Genomic DNA, 18,580 nt, shown 5'->3' on the forward strand with positions numbered 1-18,580 from the left:
ACAGTGGCTTCAAATTACTGATTGTGAGAAATATGTGTAATGGGGACAATTAAATCACACGTTCTGGTGTACTTAAAGGCATAAGCTAAATTTAACATGCAAAACAGCACAGCTTGCTAAACATGCATATTATGTACAGTCAAACTGCATACCAGTTGAAGTCTTTTCTTCTCTACATTTGATAGGATCACACCTATAAAGCTACAATTGTAAACACATTTACTTCTAAGTAAATATGCATAGTGTACCACTGGGTAGTATCTACTGTTAGCACACCTACTGAAATGAAATGATCTGAAATTCTCATTCATTTGAATGGGCTTACTCTGTGTAGGGCTCATATTGGCTGCTACCCCACAGCTCAGATCCAAAGAGCAGCTGCTGAGCAAGCCAAAGCTACTGTCTGGGAAATGCTGTGTGCAAGAGGAGCTTCTTCCCAAAGCAGGCGCATCTTTTGCAAAGTGTGGCAGCCGCAGCAGTGGGTGGGAGGGGATGCAAACAGATGGGAAGCTTGTAATGAAGAACTGAGAAACCAGTCATGGAGCTGCAGCTCTTTGCCTGCCTGGGATGTCAGCAAGAATAATGCATTGTCTCACTCCTAATAGCAGGTCCTGAGAAGAAGAAAAACGATAATCGGGTAGAAGGGCAGGAAGTGATTGAGCTTGACCTACCTCTTTGGCATCCTGAACACTTTGTCATGTCTGTGGGGAGAAAGACATTCATTGGCTTATTAATTTCATGCCAAGCAAAGTTCTCTGTTAATGAGACTATTAACCCTTCCGGGCAGGCAAAGCACAAAAGCGAAGCTCTGTCATGCAGCTCCAGCCAGTGAGGCCCACAGAGCCCGGTAAGGCGGGCAGCCAGCTGGTCGCAGCTTTAGCTACCCTTTTTGCCTTCTGAGGTTCAAGGCAAATGATTCACTTCATCTCACTGCAGCTAAACGTGTAACGTGGAGATGGGAGGATCTCCCCTTGAGGGAATGATTTTGGTTTTTACTCTACTAAGCAGAAGCCGGAGCAAGAAACACAGACTTAGGCTGCGGTTCTATATACCCTTCCCCCACTGAACTCACTGGGTTTATTTCTAAGTAGATGTGCACAAGAAGGCACTCTTAGAATTAACTAATTTTGAGCCCAGGGGCATGCTTTGAGTACCAATACTAAATTGAGTTCCTTTTCAACAACAACTATCTATCCTGGTTGCCCCAAGCTGTCTCCATTTTAACACAGATTAGCCATTCTCCACAATGTGAAGCCATTCTTTAGTCTTCACATTCTCCACAATGTGAAGAAGGAAGACTAAAAAGAACACATGGCTGCACAAACACCACGGGTGTTAAGTTATAAGTATAATGCAAATGTATAATGTTTTAAACAGAACTACAATACATCTCACCATAGCAGAGAAGACTATAACCTTAACTTGAGTGTCTCTGCAGACTGTTGTCAGCTGTTAACTGCTGAGGGGCAACTTCAAGGCCCCTGTACTAACTCTCTTCTTAGGGTTCTTTATTTTTAAATTGGCCTAGACAGCCCTTCAAACAGAGGGCTCTGTAGTGCAGAACACCACATCATCCTATGGGGTATAATTCAGGGCCAGAAAGAAGTCATTTTTTAATGGAGCCAGTGCTGCTGTAGATCACCCAGAGAGCTCCTAGAGATCCAGATCTATCCCCCAACTTAGTGGTTTTCTAAAGGAAAAACATATTTCTCTCTCTCTGTTAAACGTAATGCCTGCAGTCATAAGGTTCTTGTACACTTATGCTGCCAAGTGAGACCTCTCACTGTAGTGAGAAGCAAGCATGAAGGAGAAGGTCAAGGAACCAGCAAGCCAGTTGACTGCCATGGAAGATATAATATGACCTTTAAAGCTGCAGTGAGAATGAAGTTCAGTGCTGATTCTGAACACAGCATTTCAGCATGTGAATGGATTTCACATGATCAGATTTTCATTTTGAGAGTCAAATATGAGCATTCTTTTCAAAAGCATTGTTTTAAAAAACAAAACAAAACCAGGTTGGTGCCCTCCACGTATGCTGGATCAGAACACCCAACATCCACACTGGCTGGGGATGATGGGGGTTGTAGTCCAACACATTTGGGAATTAAAGCAGTTGAGGAAGGCTGGTGTAGGGCATAACAACTCAATGCCCACCAGGTGGCAGTGTGTTTCAAAACCCTTGCAGAAATGGGGTCCCTTGCAGAGCAGACAGCTAGATGGGGGCAGCAACCAAAGGCCAGCGAGTTTTGCATGCAAAGCAGAGTGCGCAAGAGGGAGAGCAAAGCATGTACTGAAAGGACTAGATCGTCTCCTTAGACTGTCCTCTTGACTCTTGCTATTGAATTTGAAAGGAATAATACTAAGTCTGGTTCTTTCAAAATAGATAAACATCAGCCTCCCAGATTCAATACTTGTATACATATTTTTTATAAGTTTTATTCAACATAACCCTAAAACAAAGAAAAACTAAAAACAACATCAATCATCAGAACAGTGCACACAACACTCATTTCCAATCCAAAGCTGAGCATGCTGAAAATAAAACCCCAATGAACTACCAGTTAGAATTTTGGCAAGCAAATTTGCATTAGGGGACTATCTTAAGAATCACTCCGACACACCCAGATAACCAACACACCAACATGGTTTCCATTTCTCCCTAAGACAATATCCTGCTATTCACACAACTGAAAAAAGTTCTGTGAGGTCTACATTCTACACAACTTCTGAAAGCCCTGGCTGAACTTTTGGAGTTTGTTTTTGCCTCCATGAAAATTTAATCATTAAACCAATATGCAGAGGGATTTTTTTGCAGGAAAAACACATGAAGGACAAAACTGCAAAAGCAGCTCTCAAGAGACAGATGCATAGATTTATGATACAGATATGAGATTTTCATGGAGATTTAGAGGTAGGTATTAGATTTAGAGTCCCAAGGGTGTATTAATGTCTTAGAAATAATACAGTAAACATCCCTTAGACTGGTCTGAAGCCAGAATGAATTTATTAAGTTTCAGCTAGTAAAATAGCTTTAGAATAAAAAAAAGGTACTGTTGTCCTTATTGACGTGTCTGTGAGAAATGAATGAAGGAGGGAAAGTATTACAATAAATTAGGCTGAGTCAAGTCCATCCCTAAATCTACCTTATATCAGGGATGCCAGACCTTAGATCAAGGACCCAATCTGGCCTTTTAGGGTTCCCCAGATGGCCATGTCCACTGCCCCCAGTTCCAGCCCCTGTGGTTTGGTGGTTTCCCACCTTTTGTGCAGTTTTTCCTTTCCTTCCATTCCAAAAACTTGGCATGTTTCTTCTAAGGCTCAGTCATGGGCAGTAAGAGCATTCAGCTAAAATACCCTGGTGCACTTGGCACCTGCCCGTTTTCCTTTCGGCCTCACCTGGCACTGATACGTGCCTTGCAAGAACTTCTTCAAAATGGAGTTTGGTGCTGGGGCTGAAAGACGTCCCACATCCTTGCTGCACATAGCTAAGCATGTAAGTTTGCCACTGGATGTCCACCCGATAGGAAGCCATAACCAGTCATCCTTCTCCATGGAACATGAAGCATGTTCGCTGCATTCACCCTTTTAAGTATTCATAGACATTTAACGTGTCCTTAGAACTAAGGAGGTTGCCTTATACCTTGTCAAATGGCCCATCTAGCCCAGAACTGTCTACTTGCCCTGGGGCAGAATCTCTGCTTGTAGTTGGAAATGCTGAAGGGCTGAACCTGGCATGTTTTGCAGGATATATGTTAAAAAATGTAATACATGAAGAGGTCCTCTGAGAAGGGCATACAGAGTGCCCTTGAGGTACCACCAAAGGAGAAATGTGTCACCAAAGAACAGAACAAAAGAGGACACAGGTTTGTAGAAGATGTGTATGTGTGAGTGTATCCATATGCAGTGCTTTTTTTGTCATAGAACGCACTGGAACGGAGTTCCGGCACCTTTTTTCAACAGATTTTCCAAGTTTTAAAAGTAACTTTTGAAAATTTGATGTTAGGTCCACGTGGATTTGAATCGCCCTGTTGAGCGTAGCAGGTTGGTGGCAAAATAATTAAAACGGTGCATGCGGGCTGCTTGTGTGTCGAATCCGATGCATGCGTGCTTCATCCGCGCTGGTTGTGATGGCACTGCTCAGCTAGTGATTGGTTGTGTGGTTGCGCACTGAGTGCTTACTGAGGGTGGTGACCGTTACGTTTTGTTACACAACTGACGTGTGTGGGTGTGTGTACAGTGATTGACTACATTCGAAAGGTAAATATTTCATAAGTTCCGGCACCTTTTTTCTTACAAAAAAAGCACTGTCCATATGTGTGCAAATTTAAGAACATTGATTGTAATTTAGTCTGTGGTGCAACACATCTCCCTCCAGCAGGGAAGCCTGAGGCCCAGAAACGGTGCCCTTCTCTGCTCTCTATGAGATGCTAACTGCTGATGGGCAACTTCAAGGACTCTGGTTTTCCTTTCTAATGGTGTTTTTTAGCATCTCTGCATGAGACTTTTAACCTGTCACTTTTGCAGGATTAAGGTAGCCATCTTTACATGTGCTTTTTCTCAAGGTTTTCTTTCTTTGCCTTTTTCTATGAGCCCTTACACAAACACAAGGTGGCACTTTGGCATAGCAGAATTACAAAACACAACAGTTTCTCAGAGCATGATTTCCAGATAGTATCAGTCGAAAAAAAGCTGCAGAACTACTTGCTAATATGGGAGAGGCTCTGCAAAATGACAATGTCATATAAAGTACCGTGAGTGAAGAATCTTAAGTTCACAATAATTGCCTTAGGTAGAGAAGTCCTTGAGACTTGGAACTGACAGTCCTTTAAAAAGGAGCTCCCTTCAGACACAGAAAGACCCATGTATTTTCTGGCTACATTTGTTGTTTTAAAAAATCATTAGCTGCTGCCATTGCACTCCCTCCCCCTCCCCCTCCCTCTCTCTCTCTCTGTACACTTGCATGCATGTTTGATTGTAAATGTATGTTCATGTTTTCATGAAATTGTAAGTTTTTTAGTGATGGCAGTGCAACTTCAAGGATGGGTTAAAAGTATATTCCAATAATCATATTATAGAGGAGTACCATTTGTAAAGTAGGACACATGGCCACCATGTGCAGGGATGAGTGACATGGAGCTGATGGGCTGCAGGTGGCCCCCCCAACCTTTATGCACCCCCATTCCTCCACTTGTGGCTGTGGCAGGGGGCCTGCGCTGCTGGGAAAGTTATGGGGCACCATGCATCCTCCCAGCCATGGGGGATTTCCTGCTGCTGCTGCAGGGGCCCATCAGCCCACCCAGAAGACCCCGAGATGCCCCCTCTTTGACCCTTGGCGGAGACCAAGCACCGCCTCTGCTGCTGCAGAGATTTGTTCTTACCTGACCGTGACGATGTGATGTTGCACGGGCCGTAGTGGCTGCGGCTGCTGCTGCTGGTCATGTGACCACTGTTTCCATCGACTTTCAGCAGTCTCGTGGCGAGGAGTTGATAATGAGTCCCCACTGGAGTGATGGGAACACAAATTAGCTCTCTCCCCGTGTCCTGGCAGAGGGGGCAAGGCATAGCTGCTTTGCGTGTCTTGCTGGTTGCTGTGATAATAGAGGTGAGGCTGGAAGGAGTCCTGGGAGCCAGATGGCACCTGGCCATTGGACCGGGTAGAGATCGGCGCATGCCTATGGCTGGAGGAGGGCTGATGGTACCTCCCTAAGCTGGGAGAAGCCTCAATGGGGCAGTGGTGGACAGGGCATCTCCGTTCCCAGGAAACTCCACTGGGGCTAGGCTCAGTCTTCCTGATTTCTGGCACATTAAGACACATCTCACAAGGCTCTGAGTTGACCTTTTCCCTGCAAACAGAAATGCCCTTGTTTAATTTTGTTTCTGTCCTGCTTTTCTACATTTCATGTACATAAAAAGGCATACGTTATATAAGCTACCATAAAATAACAAACAGAAAGAAATAAACCATGATCGAAAAACAAACAATAAAATGCTATGGTTGAAATCTTATACATAGGAGACTTTATTCTGTGTCCCATTAACACAGTGGAAGTGCCAAGAGGTGTATAGGATTGCATGGTCAAAACAACAACAGCAAAACTAAACCACCATAAAGGTTTTAAAAACAGCCTGTCCAAACAGAGATATTTTTGCAGCCCACCTAAAGACAGGGAAAACGGGAACCCATCAAATTTCCCTGGAGGAGTATTACAGACTCTTTGTCTCTGGCAGTTTGCTGGCCTTGCAGGACTCTCCCAAATCCGAACATTCTCAGTTGGTATGACCAAAGTATAAGGTTGTGTCCTTTGCTACCCCATCTTTTAAACCCTTCTCTCAGGATTCTTGTATTCCTGCCAAGTTGGTCCAACATACCCTATTTTGCTGCCTGATGAACACAAGATGCTTGATCCCTCCTGCCGATTGTACATACAGTCACCAGCCAGGCAGAGCGCTGAATCTTGCTTCAGCCTTGGTAATGGTACCGCATCTTTCAAGGCAGGCCATGTCACACACACAGGGATGTCACTCTCTTCCAGCCACTTGCCACTACTCTTCTGCCTTCCCACCATCCCCATAGCAGCCCCTGTTGTCTGGGGTTCTGCCCCATCTCCTTCTGCTTAAACTTTTTTCACGAAAATATCATAGTTTCCATGTTCTTTATGCTACCCTTCATCACAGCATGGTCTATCTCTTAACAGACGCTCCAAACAGCCAGTAAGCTATGATTTCAAATCTTCATGTCAAATTGATATCGTCAAATTTCATAGTCCATGAACTTGCAAGGATGCAGCAAGCTAGATTTCTGAACTCTGAGAAATAAGGGACTTTCAATGTATTTAACTTTCACATATCTAAAAAGACCCAAACCCAAACCAAAATCATCTTTATACTTTCCTTTGCCTTGTCCACCCAAGGAGGAGAGCACTGCAAGGTTAGTGGATTTTTTTTGTCATTCTAATGCCAGCATCCTGATTCATATTATACATAAATGCTTCAGTGTAATGATAGGGAGTTTGCTAGTGTCTCATTTCTCACTAGCACAAGCCCTTTGACTTTATCTCATGCTGACCTTCAAATCCAATGGCAACTATACAATAGTTATGCATAATGCCATAACATGTACCAGAGTTCTGATTATTGTTCCAGCTTTTGGCCAATTGCAAACCTCCAGTTTTTAGGACAAAACGCTTGCAGGTCAGTTCCATTCTCAGCTGAGTGCAATTGTCTAGTCTCATTACAATCTGGCTCCTGTCTCTGCTTTGGGCTGGAGTGGCTCAGGTCAGCCTGATGGGTGACCTATGAGGGGAAAAGGACAAAGACTTTGTCTCTCTGTTAATTCTGGACCACTCTGCAGCTTTTGATACCATTGGCCATAGTATCCTTCTGAAAGGTCTGACAGAAATGGGGATTAGAGTTTTTGTAGTTCCCTTCCCATATGGCAGATCATTTCTAGAAAAACATACTGGGGGACTTCTTGATGCCATCACATTTATGCTATGGAGATCTGCAAGGCTCTGTCTCCCATATGTTTGAACTTGTAAATACTGGTGTAGATAATTCAGGAATTTGGAGTGCCATCAGAATGCTTCCCCTGCACCCATGTAATCTAATTCCAATGAGATAGAGAACTTCAGAACAGACACCTGATATCAGTCATGGATGGATGAGGGCTATTACAGATAAGAAGCAAATATTATTGCTAGGTGGTTTGTCAACTGGGAGTTGTTTTCAGCTTTTTCTCATCACGGTTGCATTTCCCCTTAAGATTCAAACGTTCAAAGCTTATGGTTGTTTCAAATCTGAGGCAGATTTTACTTTAGTTGCCTGGGTGGTATCTGTGGTCTACCTTCCCATTTAATGGAAATGTTGCTAACTGAGACTCAGTTGGCATGAAGCAACAGCAAATCATCTTGCCAGGTTGCATGGCACAAATATGCCACCGCTACTAGGAGTAAGCAACCTCTGATTGACCCAATCATGACATGCCAGCCTGAACTCTATGAGTAACTCAACCTCTAGTTAACCAATAGTTCTGAAGCCACAGTTTGCAACTATTATGCAACTACTATGCAAACAGCCTCTCTGTGTTAAAACAATAAACATGAACTGGTCCTCCCTAGTTCATGAAACGTTTTTGCTGTTGCTGTCAGTGATTAACAGGGAAGCCGATGAGATTTGTTTGCTGCAGTCTGTGCCTCCCCTTCTTTACGCAGCCTGTTAAGATGATTTTCTCAGGGATGGATCGTATGCCAATATCATTCCATCAAGATAAACTGTTATCTTCAGTATATCAGGATTCAGTCATATTTATGTTCATCTGTTGATTCACTAATGAAGATCCAGTGAAAACAAGCAACAAAGTGAGAGATTTGGGTGGGCAGTGAGGTTCTCAGTTATGGCACTGGAGCAGCAACGTTGAGTCAATAATGTGAGAAGAAACGTTCTCGCATTCACAGAAAAGTAGCCATCTGCAGCTTCAAAGTTGTGGTCCGATGCTCTTGCCTAACCCTGCTGGCTGCATTGAGAAAAGAATGAAATGAAGGAAAGATTCAGCTAAGCAGACAACCAAGAAGAAATGGTGGGCGTCTAATGCTCTAATTTGGCATCGCAGCTCCTTGATTGCCTCTTCTTATTTGCCTGCCTCGCCAATCACTCTCAGAAGCCAGTTCGGAGAAGAGGCCTGTTTTGACCAGAAGCCAGGAGTCATAATCTGATCAGTGGAAATGGGGCAGGAGGCCAAGGAAACAGATGTACAAATGCACACAACTAAAGAATGTTAAGCTCTAGCCTCCATTTTGTTCTTCCTGCAACATTGATCTCAAAGTAGATGCCAGCTATGGAGAGTGATGGCAGGTTGGCACCCGTGTGATCATGAATACACCCCATTCTTCCAATGTGCAAAATACTGAAGTAGCTCTGGGCAGAATAAAATATGATGATAGTATGATGGCAACAGGTCAGCAACCTCAGGGATGGGAATTCCACATGGTGGGTTTTGATTGTCCTCCTCATTTCCTTCAGTCTCCTAGGTCACTCTCCTCTTCCAGATGTTTTGGAGTCAAACTCAAGCATTTCTGAGCACTGGCAGTGCTGGCTTGGCAACAACTGGATGGGAGCTGAAGTCCAAAATATCTGGAGTGCACAGGATGAGGCAGTCTGGCCTAGGAGACTGATGGGAAAGAGGAACGGGCTCAACACAGAAATGCCCACAGTTAGGGAATGTCCATTCCAGAGAAACATGCTATCGCTTATAAAGCTGTCTGCTCCCATCTAAAACACACACACACACACACACACACACACACACACACGTAATTTCAACAGCCAAAGGAATATGAAAGAATTCTCTTGCCATTTTACATCATAATAATAAAAACTGCAAGGAAGAATGTACAAGTAAAGGAAGAATTGCCAAAATCTATAGGATATGAATGGAGTTAGGGGATCAGACAAAAAGTTTTAAATCAATTTGGGAAATGGATGTAGGTGAAATAAAAGACAAGACCTGGAAGAATATTTGGAAAAGAAGAGTATATAAGAATATGTCAGTTAGAGTTAAAGAGCATGGATACAAGGTTAAAGAGCATGGAGATGGTATTTAACGCCAGTTAAGTTAAATCAAATTGATGACAAATATTCTAATATATGTTGGAGATGTGGTAAAGAGATTGGAACTTATAAACATATGTGGTGGGATTGTGAAAATATACAAAAGATTTGGATTATGGTATTTAAGGAAATTGGAGAAATTTTAGGTATAGACTTAGAAATGTCACCAAGAATGGTGTTATTACTGTTGATAGAAAAACAAGATATAAATGAAACTAAGAAAGACTTGATTGTAAGTATGATAATGGCAGTTAGGCTAGTGATAGTTAAATATTGGAAACAGAATTGGGTTTTGCAAAGGCATGAATGGTATGATGAAGAAGGGAACATGGTAGTTGATGATAAACTGACGACAGAAATAAACATTAAAAGAGGGTTAATGAAAGCAAATAATTATAATGAAATTTGGGAAGATTTTGTAAAAGCAGTACTGATAGAAGGTAAAGGCTGTAAACCCAGTCAAGATTATATGAACTTCTGAAGGGGATATGGAAATAATTGAAGTATATTATATATTATTAATTGTTACAGTATGTGAATGGTGGTAGCATTTGTCTCCAGGGTGGTGGGGGCACTTTATTATTTACTTTTTTATTATTGTGTTTTTGTTATGTTGTATTATTATTGTTGTGATGTATTGTAATTATTTTTTGTCAAAAAATGGGGGGATTAAATAAAAAATAATAAGAAATAATAAAAGCTGCACAACTTGTCTGTGTTCGTTTAGCAACCCTCCCCCATCCAAAACTAGTTGTCCTGCAGTGAGATTCTTCAACAAATATTGATATTATCAATTTCCTTCACTTTTGAACTATAGTAAAAAATATCTATTATCTGAAACTTTGCACTGTTTGCCAAGTTTTTGTCTAGGTTTAATAGCTCCCTCAACCCCCAGCCCATAATAAAAGCTTTTTGAATAGGATTTTATCATGGCATTTAAGTAAGGGCATAGGACAAAATGACTGACTTCCCAAGTCAAAAGAGTACAATGCCTAAAACAAGCAGCTTAAAACATGAAGTGAAAAGGGGTGATTTCCTCCAAGTTAAAATGATATCATGCAGTGAATCCCAGGGGGAAGATCTTCTGCAGATACCAGAGATACCCCCAGCGAGACACTGTACTTTTAAACAGAATTTTGCAGATCACTTGACTCCAAGCAACTGAGAGAACCATTTTTTCACTCTTCCTTGTTATGTAAGTAGGCTACTAAAGCTGCAGGCCTATGGGGTGGGATCCAGTTAGGTCCTTCTGCTGATGGAAATCCTTTAGTTAGCAGATCACCCTCAGTATCTGCCCTGGAGGCTTGAAGATCCCTCTGGACCAGATTTTCGGAAACTGCAGCAGGCTAAACAAAGGATGCAAGGAGGAGAAAGTCCCAACACACAATGAGGTATCACACAACATTGCATTCCACATTCATTTTTCACTAGTTGTAGGAGAGACAGAGCATTGAAACATCATGTAACAATTCAAATAGTTGAGAATATCTGGAGCATGGAGTTTTATACATATTACATAAAAGTGTTGTTAATTGTTAGCAGCTCTGTTGGGACACATTTCATGCCATGCCTCAAGATCCATGCTAACTGGATCATTCATTCTCATTACATATTTGCACACACAGTTCTTCCAATGTACTGAAACAGCTAAACGCATAGACCTGGTTCATACAATCACAACCTGTGTTTAATTTAACCCATATCCTGTTGAATTCTATGTTGCTGTGTTGTGTGAACCCAGCTGCATGTTTTGTTAGCCATGAACAACCTGGGGGAATCTACAGTTGGCCTGGGCCTTCAGAAGCTGTGGATATAGATTCTGACTCAGATGAGGAGAATGGACCAGAAGCCACCATTGGAATTCCAAGGCCAATGAACCCAGAGATAAACCGGGCTTTTGCTGAGAATCATGCAGTTTCAAATCTTAGGGGACAGTTCAGTGAACAAAATGATGTGGAGAAAGATGGAGCAATATCATTAATTTGAGGATCCAGTATCAGCTTAAGAGGGCAGACCAGTTAAGAAGAGTCAGATGCTCCAAACAACTGGTCTTTTAACAGGAGGATCCACCCTGAAGGTTTGGTTCTATGTTTTCAGTTTGAAACATAGGAGAGATACTCAGTTTAGAGTCGACTTCTGATCATTAATCTGTATTTTCTTAATGGTTGGTATTCTAACTTGGCTTGTTCTTTTATTATTACTTCCTGCAATATTCTTGTTTTTGTACTACAAAGTTAGCCTAATGGGTCTGCCTTAACATAATAAAAAACTTTTAGTTAGAAAATCTATTTCCTGGTCTGCTTGGAAGGAAGGGGAGAACAGACACACAATTTGGCATTTTTTACTGGCATTCTAATGTCAAACTCACAGACATGTCACATGACATTAACCCCAAACCATCCTCCTTATGCTTTTTCTGCTATTACATCCAAGATACGTTCAGATCAGTTCTATTGTGTCTTTTTTACATGTTGCATTTTTCATGGGATATATTTCAGTGGAAGCTAAAAGTGCAGCGCTGTTCTGCAGGGCGGGAGAGGAGTGCTCTCCTCCGATGAGATGGGAGAGCAAGAAGTCCCCGTCAGGCTCCTTCAACAAGCCAATCAGCCTTAAGTTGCCTTCCAACCTCCAGCATTTTCCCTCTCTGACTTGCCCAATGAGCTGGGGAGTAAATGCAAGGTTGCTCCATCTTTTGCTGTCTTGTTCGTCAAAAAAAAAAAAAAAAAAAAAGCTAGCAATGTCTTTAAGCTTTTCCAATTGTCTTCCTGCCTCAAGGAAGAACTGGTGGAAAGGCATGTCGACTCAGAAATAAATCCTATTCACTTGAATGGATCTTGCTTGTGGGAAAGTCAGAATGGGGGAGGGGCTGCCCTTGCTTGCTTTTCGGCTGGCTTTGGCCCCTAGGATTTGTGAGGCCAGCAGGAAGGAGCAATACAGCCTCCTTCTTGTCTCTCCTCATCCCTTTTCTCCTTCTTCATGCTTTTTGTGAGGAGCAAAAGGAGCTGTCCTTTTTCCCCCTTTAAAAAAAAACACACAAGTCCTTCACACTTGTGCCTAGCCAAAGGATGTAAAAGCAAGGGCTTTATTTTTAAAGGGCTATTTCCCTGCACGTATCATCTTTCCAATACCTCCTATTTTTCCAGCAATTGCATTTGCATGTGACACAAGAGCACATTTTCAACACACTGTACATGTGTTGTATTCATTAGCACGTGGTCAAATTATGATCTCATTTGGCATAAAGACTGCAACTGTGCTCTGTCACAGATGGAAGGAGCTCTACTGTAGATCTTCTCGGGATTGTTTATATGAAACCCAGAACTGCAGGTTGTTCGTGGGTTGTATCACCAGGCTACACAGGTGGGGGGCAAGAGGGCTTTCGAACAACAACCACCCAACTGCTCTACATCCAGCACTATACTGCAGCAAAAGCATTTTGGATGGATACAGGAAGGAAACGGAGTTTGTTTAGTCATAGGCCAGACAAACAAGCCTTTGGTCACATAAACCATGAGCTGGCTTTATGTGTGGATCAGGTCATAACAAAAGGTAAAACACAGTTGTGGTATGATGCTCGAATCCTGTTGACATATTTTTTATCACGTTAAAGCTGATTCATTTTTATTTTTATTATTTAGTCTTGATAACATCTCTTGTCAAGCATACCTCTTGAAAATTTCTCTTTGTGAAGGGCTTTCTTCATTTTAGAAAGTCCTTCCAGTGTTGATGAGGTACAGAAATAGCTGCAGGCATGACCCAACTAAATCACCAAGGAAAGGTAGTTATTATAGAGCCAACGTACAGATTGTCTAGCATTCCCCAACAAGGCCATAGCTGTGAATGCACAAGAAAAAGTGATAGGAATATACTGGAGGCCGAGTCAGAAATGGCATCACCTTGGGCTGGTAGAATAGCCTTGGGCATGTAGAGATTTAGGGTTCTAGGCGTGCATGACACATTCCAGAGGAATTTTTTAAATAAGTGACTAGCTGGATTGGATCAAGATCTACTCACACTTTCAGCAGACCCATGGAAATAAATTACTCACATAATTTTTATTGGCTTCAATAGATGGGTCTACTCTAATCAGGAATTCGACTCAAACTCTTTTATTGGGCCTACAGATACAGAGCTGGCAGTTAAGCAAGCTTTTGCATTTCACAGCAGACTGGAAAGATGTATACACAGAAGCAAGAGGGAAGTCTATGAAGGTGGACTACCAAGTTCTTTAGTAACAAGTGACTTAGGGTACATTTTTTTTCCTGTCTAAACATGTGCAGGACTGTTTTTAAGCTGTCAATGATACTTAGGGAAAAGCAAAATCCTTGGTGTTAAGGCGATAAGCAAATTTGAAAAGCAGGAAAGAGTTCTGAAATGACTAGTTTGAAATTTATTCTGAATTTTTTTTGAAGCTTGGTGATAGATCAATCATAATTCTAAGAGCATTCTTGTATTCTTAGTCCAGTGATTTAGTGCACAGATGGAACCATGGGAAATAGGAACAGCACAAAAAATTTAGGTGCTGGCATCCAACCTGTTGGGGCTAGTTGCCCTCCCATTTAAGAATCAAATGCATTGAGTGGGGTTGCTTGGACTCATTTTGGGCACTCATGTGACTTCTGAGCTACAAAATGTCTTTCTTCAACTTAGGATGCTGTACCAGCTCCAGTTCTTCCTGGAGAGGGATGGCCATGCAACAGTTATTCACGTCGTGGTAATGATTAGAATCAGTTACTCTAATCTATTATGGATGGGGCTGTTCTTGAAGACACTTAGAAACAGCAATTGGTTCAGAAAACAGCAACCAAATTACAAAGTAGGGAACATGTAAACTGGTCTTCTAATTTGTTTCCAGATTTGCAGATTTGGGCCAATAAAACCTATATGGCTTGGGACTTGAGTATCTAAAGGACTCCCTGTACCTAATAGTTAGGTTGCTGGGGGTCGTGCTTCAGATACCTGGCCATCTGATACGAAGTGGGAGGCAACTGGTGATAGGGTCTTCTTAGTGTCAGCATTACAATGGTAGAAGATGCCCTCTGTGATCTTTATTTTTAGTCTTATTTTGTCAATAGGTCTCTGTGTAATATTGTTGCTTGTATATTTTCTGTTTTAATTATTGCTAAAATGAAAGGAAAAGACCACCAATATGCTGCCCTTGCAACCTTCTCTGGGCCATCTGCTTGGCCACTGTGAGAGATAACATAATGAGTTTGATGGAGTTTTCAGCTGATTCAGTTTTGACTTTGACATACATAATCTACCAACTCAACATGCCATATTGGCTGTAGAATTTTTGATGCTTCAGCAGCCTTCCTCAACTTGGTAGTTATAGTATATTTTAAATATAGTATATTTTATGCTATAACTCCCATAATCTCTACCCATAAACCATGCTGGCTAGGGTTGATGGAAGCTGTAGTCCAAAACATTTTCAGGGTACCAACTCAGGAAGGCTGCTACAGAGGGAAGGAAAATATTTATTCTGGAAGAGTTATGGAACACCACCAGGATACTCTTCCTGATTTCCATGAGCTACAGTGCAAATACCAGATTAAAAACAAAAGACACCATTTATACCACTCACTGTTGAAAATACATTGTACGTACAAATGCCACTAGACTACTCTATTAATTGGTTTTGTGAACAGATACCAGACCACATCTTCACTGGGGGTGTCAAGTAATTAATGATTTATTACGTCAGCATCTCCTCCTCCTCCTCCTTCAATTATTCTGGCTTTTAATCAGTCAGTGCACTACTTTTAAATATAAGTGTAAAAGTGTGTATGTTGTGAAACCTTAGTGCAGATTCTTTTGTGAAGGTATTGAAGAAAAGATGTTTCTCTGCACTGGGAGAAAAACTGTAGCTTGATCAAACCAAATAGATAAATTAAATAAAGCCACTTTATGCTGCTCATTATTAAAGGAAAGTTCATCTTTCATGATTTATTTTTCATCAGATCTGAGAACAGCTTTTTAAAAAGCAAGTGCAAGACCCTTTAGTATTGTGGGAGATCTGGGTTTAAATGGCGTTGCTATTGAAGAAGACCCCTTCTGGATCAGTCCAAAAGTCAACTATTCAAGCATTTTTTCCAACAATGGCCACCTGGGAAGCTTGCCAACAGGACATGAAGGCAACAGCCTTTCCCTGCTGCTCATTTCCGGTACTGGCTATTCAGAGATATATTGGCTCTGCACACAGAGGTTCCATTTGGTCATTGCTACTCATTAATCAACCCATCCTTCCTGAATATTGAGATAACTCAGTGCTGAGTTCAGTGCAAATGCTTTCCTGAATTCTAAACAGCACAGCTTCAGTTGCCTGTGGTCCATATGGTTAGAAAGAAAGGCACACCATAATGTCACTTGGAAGGCCAGATTTGCTTGCAAAAATTGGAAAGGACATCTTTATGTTTTCTTCTTATCAGCTCTGACTGAGAGAGAACAGACTGAACTGCAGAGTTTGGCATGCCTTGTGCATATCCCAGGTCTTTACTTACTGTCAAACCAAATTATTGTGTGTCTGTGTGGGGAGCTTAATTATTTCATAACCAATTATTTTTAGGCCACTGTTAAGGGCAATGAAATAGATTTAGGCTGCAATCCTTACCCAGTGGAGTAAGCACCATTAGACTCAGTGGAACGTCTGATCATTGGAGACACCAGCTTCCACTCCAGTTTTCAGGCTGTATTTTTAAGGAGCTAGCCAAAATTAGTTGCCGTCCCCAGGACAGCTCCTTCAAAGTTCAGTCTGAGCCCTGGAGTGGATACACTGCTGCACAGACTTTACAGCCATCTGCCGCTGCTGCCTTCTGGTGCACAGAATGGCACTCTCACTTGCCACTCCATCATTCACTCGGGGACTGTGCTGATCCAGGCTGGCAGACCTCATTTTTAAGCCCCGCACATTGCTTGCGAATGCATGTATCGCCATCGCCGGCAGCAGTGAACACACCCCAGCAGGATGCTCTCCTCGAACAGCGCTTCCTGAACTCGCGTCCAAACACCGTGTTGCTTTCTTGCCTAATGACTACATTAGGTTGCCCCCCTCTGATAATATCTGGGTTGCTTCCGTTCCATTGCACCCTGCAGGGGACAATCATCTCCTCAGAGCTGTAGTTACTCTAGATGGCTGCATTTACCACTCGCCATAGATCTGCCCCCCGCTGACTGGTCGGGTTAGCCGCTATTATACAGCCCCCCAAAAAGCCTTGTTCCAAATATAGCATGTCCGTCCAGCTGCCCCGCCCAGCTTCAGCTTCGCCGAGTAATCCGGGAGCGATCGCCTTCAGCTCTTGCGCCTTTTGTTTGCGGCGCCCCGGCAAGACCGGCTCCTGCTTCTTTTGGATTGATTTTCTGGCCGTGACGGAAAATCGTCTCCGAAGGCTTCCCTCGAAGCAACACACGTCGCTTCCATCCCGAGGGTAAAAAAGGCACGCGAGGCGCGTGGCGACAGACGTGTAGATGGGCTCGTTTGATCTCGCTAGCAGAACATGCTCAGACATTAGTCTCGCTCCTACAGGAGAAGCCTCTTTCCCTCTGTCTGGGATCGCTTCCTGAAGTGGCATCGGTGTAACCCAGGAGTTTGGTGGCACCTGTCGTGCACAGCACGCCCCCTCCTCGTAGCATTCCGAGAAAGGAGCAAGCACACACGAGAGGGAGAGCAGGAGGCGTCGCCAGGATCAACTGGGACCATGCCTGCGAAGAGCGAGGTCGTTTCGGACCCCGCTGCCGCTCTCTCGCGCGCCCCTCGCTCTGCAATGCCAACTTTTTCAGGAACGGCGAGCCGCTGACGGCGGCGCCCAGCGGCGGGGACGTAGGCGAGGCGGCTGCAAGCTTGCCAGAGCAGGTCCCTCCCTTCGTCCCCCGCCTCCCATCGCCCAGGGGAGGTCGCCTCCATTGTCTGGGAAAGGCATGGCTCAGCTTGGGATGCTGCCGGCTGGCTGGCAGCGAGGGGTGGGGTGGACGAGGCGAGGGAAAGAGGCGCAGAGGGACTCCGAGGGCGCTGAACGACGGGGGCTGGCAGGTAGCGAGCTCGGCGGCGCTCCAGCCCAAGCCTGCGCCGAGCACCGAGCCTTACCTGGAGGAGCAGCTGCCTCTCTCCGGGCGCCTCGCCCCCGCTCTCTCGCCGGCAGCCGCCGCCGCCGCCGCCGCCGCCGCATGCTGGGGCAGCGGGCGGGAACCCTCGGCGCCCCGCTCCATGGCCCTCGGCGGCCTCCCGCGGTCTCTGGGGCCGGAGGTGGGGCGCGAGGCGCTGTCCGCAACTCCGCGGTGCTGAAAGCTCGTTCCAGCGCCGCAGCGGCTGCCCACTCGCCTTCCCTGCCTCTCTCTTCCCGGCTGGCAACAAAGCGCGTGCGCTGATCCTGGGCGAACCGATTGGGGAAGGGACCGGGCCGATCCGGGCACGTGGTCCAATCGCTGCAAAGGGGAACGGAGACTGACCTGGGAGTATCCGCCGCTCGGATCGACGGTCTTCCTTATGGATCTAGATTCCTAAGGGCTCGTCCTAACCTGTAAGGAGGCACAACCGTCCCACCGGGGGGGGGGGGGGGGGGGGGGGGGGGGTCATGATCTTGTGGTCCTCACAGGTACTGCTGGTGTTTTATTTTGCTGCATTTCCCCCTTTCTCCTCCCCACATTCCCCCACCTGGTCCCATTCTCGAGCTTTCTGCATTTCAGATCCTTCAAGGAAAGTGAAATAACTAGCAATCGGATAAATGTAGTTTCTGAATATACTACCTTGGTCCTTGTTCCCGTGAGAAGAACGACCAGTACATGGCGTTATTCACTTTACTCATTTCTGCGTCAAAGGGATTTCGATTTAGAATAAAAGGCAGCAGACAGTTTTCTATGTAACAAAGACCAAAGCCATTTAAGAAAAGGTAGTGACTTTAACGCTTAACATTCCATATGATATATGCGACATGGAAATTTTAAGGGGAAAAGGACATTCATACCTTTTTGATTGTTC

General features: G+C 43.8%; 1 protein-coding gene across 1 annotated transcript in view; it reads right to left on the bottom strand.

The window, feature by feature from the left end:
* Positions 1 to 16,543, bottom strand: part of DISP2 (dispatched RND transporter family member 2) — a 33,707-nt gene extending 17,164 nt beyond the window's left edge. Inside the window, exons 1-3 of the mRNA XM_044435759.1 lie at positions 16,395 to 16,543; positions 5,379 to 5,843; positions 672 to 701 (exon numbers count right to left, since the gene is read on the bottom strand). Of these exons, the coding sequence (XP_044291694.1) occupies positions 672 to 701; positions 5,379 to 5,843; positions 16,395 to 16,543 (644 nt within the window). The remainder of the gene's footprint in view (positions 1 to 671; positions 702 to 5,378; positions 5,844 to 16,394) is intronic.
* Between the last annotated feature and the right edge of the window lie 2,037 nt (positions 16,544 to 18,580).

This window comes from Varanus komodoensis, unplaced genomic scaffold (genome assembly GCF_004798865.1).
Source record: "Varanus komodoensis strain SLA01 unplaced genomic scaffold, ASM479886v1 scaffold3, whole genome shotgun sequence".
NCBI lineage: Eukaryota > Metazoa > Chordata > Lepidosauria > Squamata > Varanidae > Varanus > Varanus komodoensis.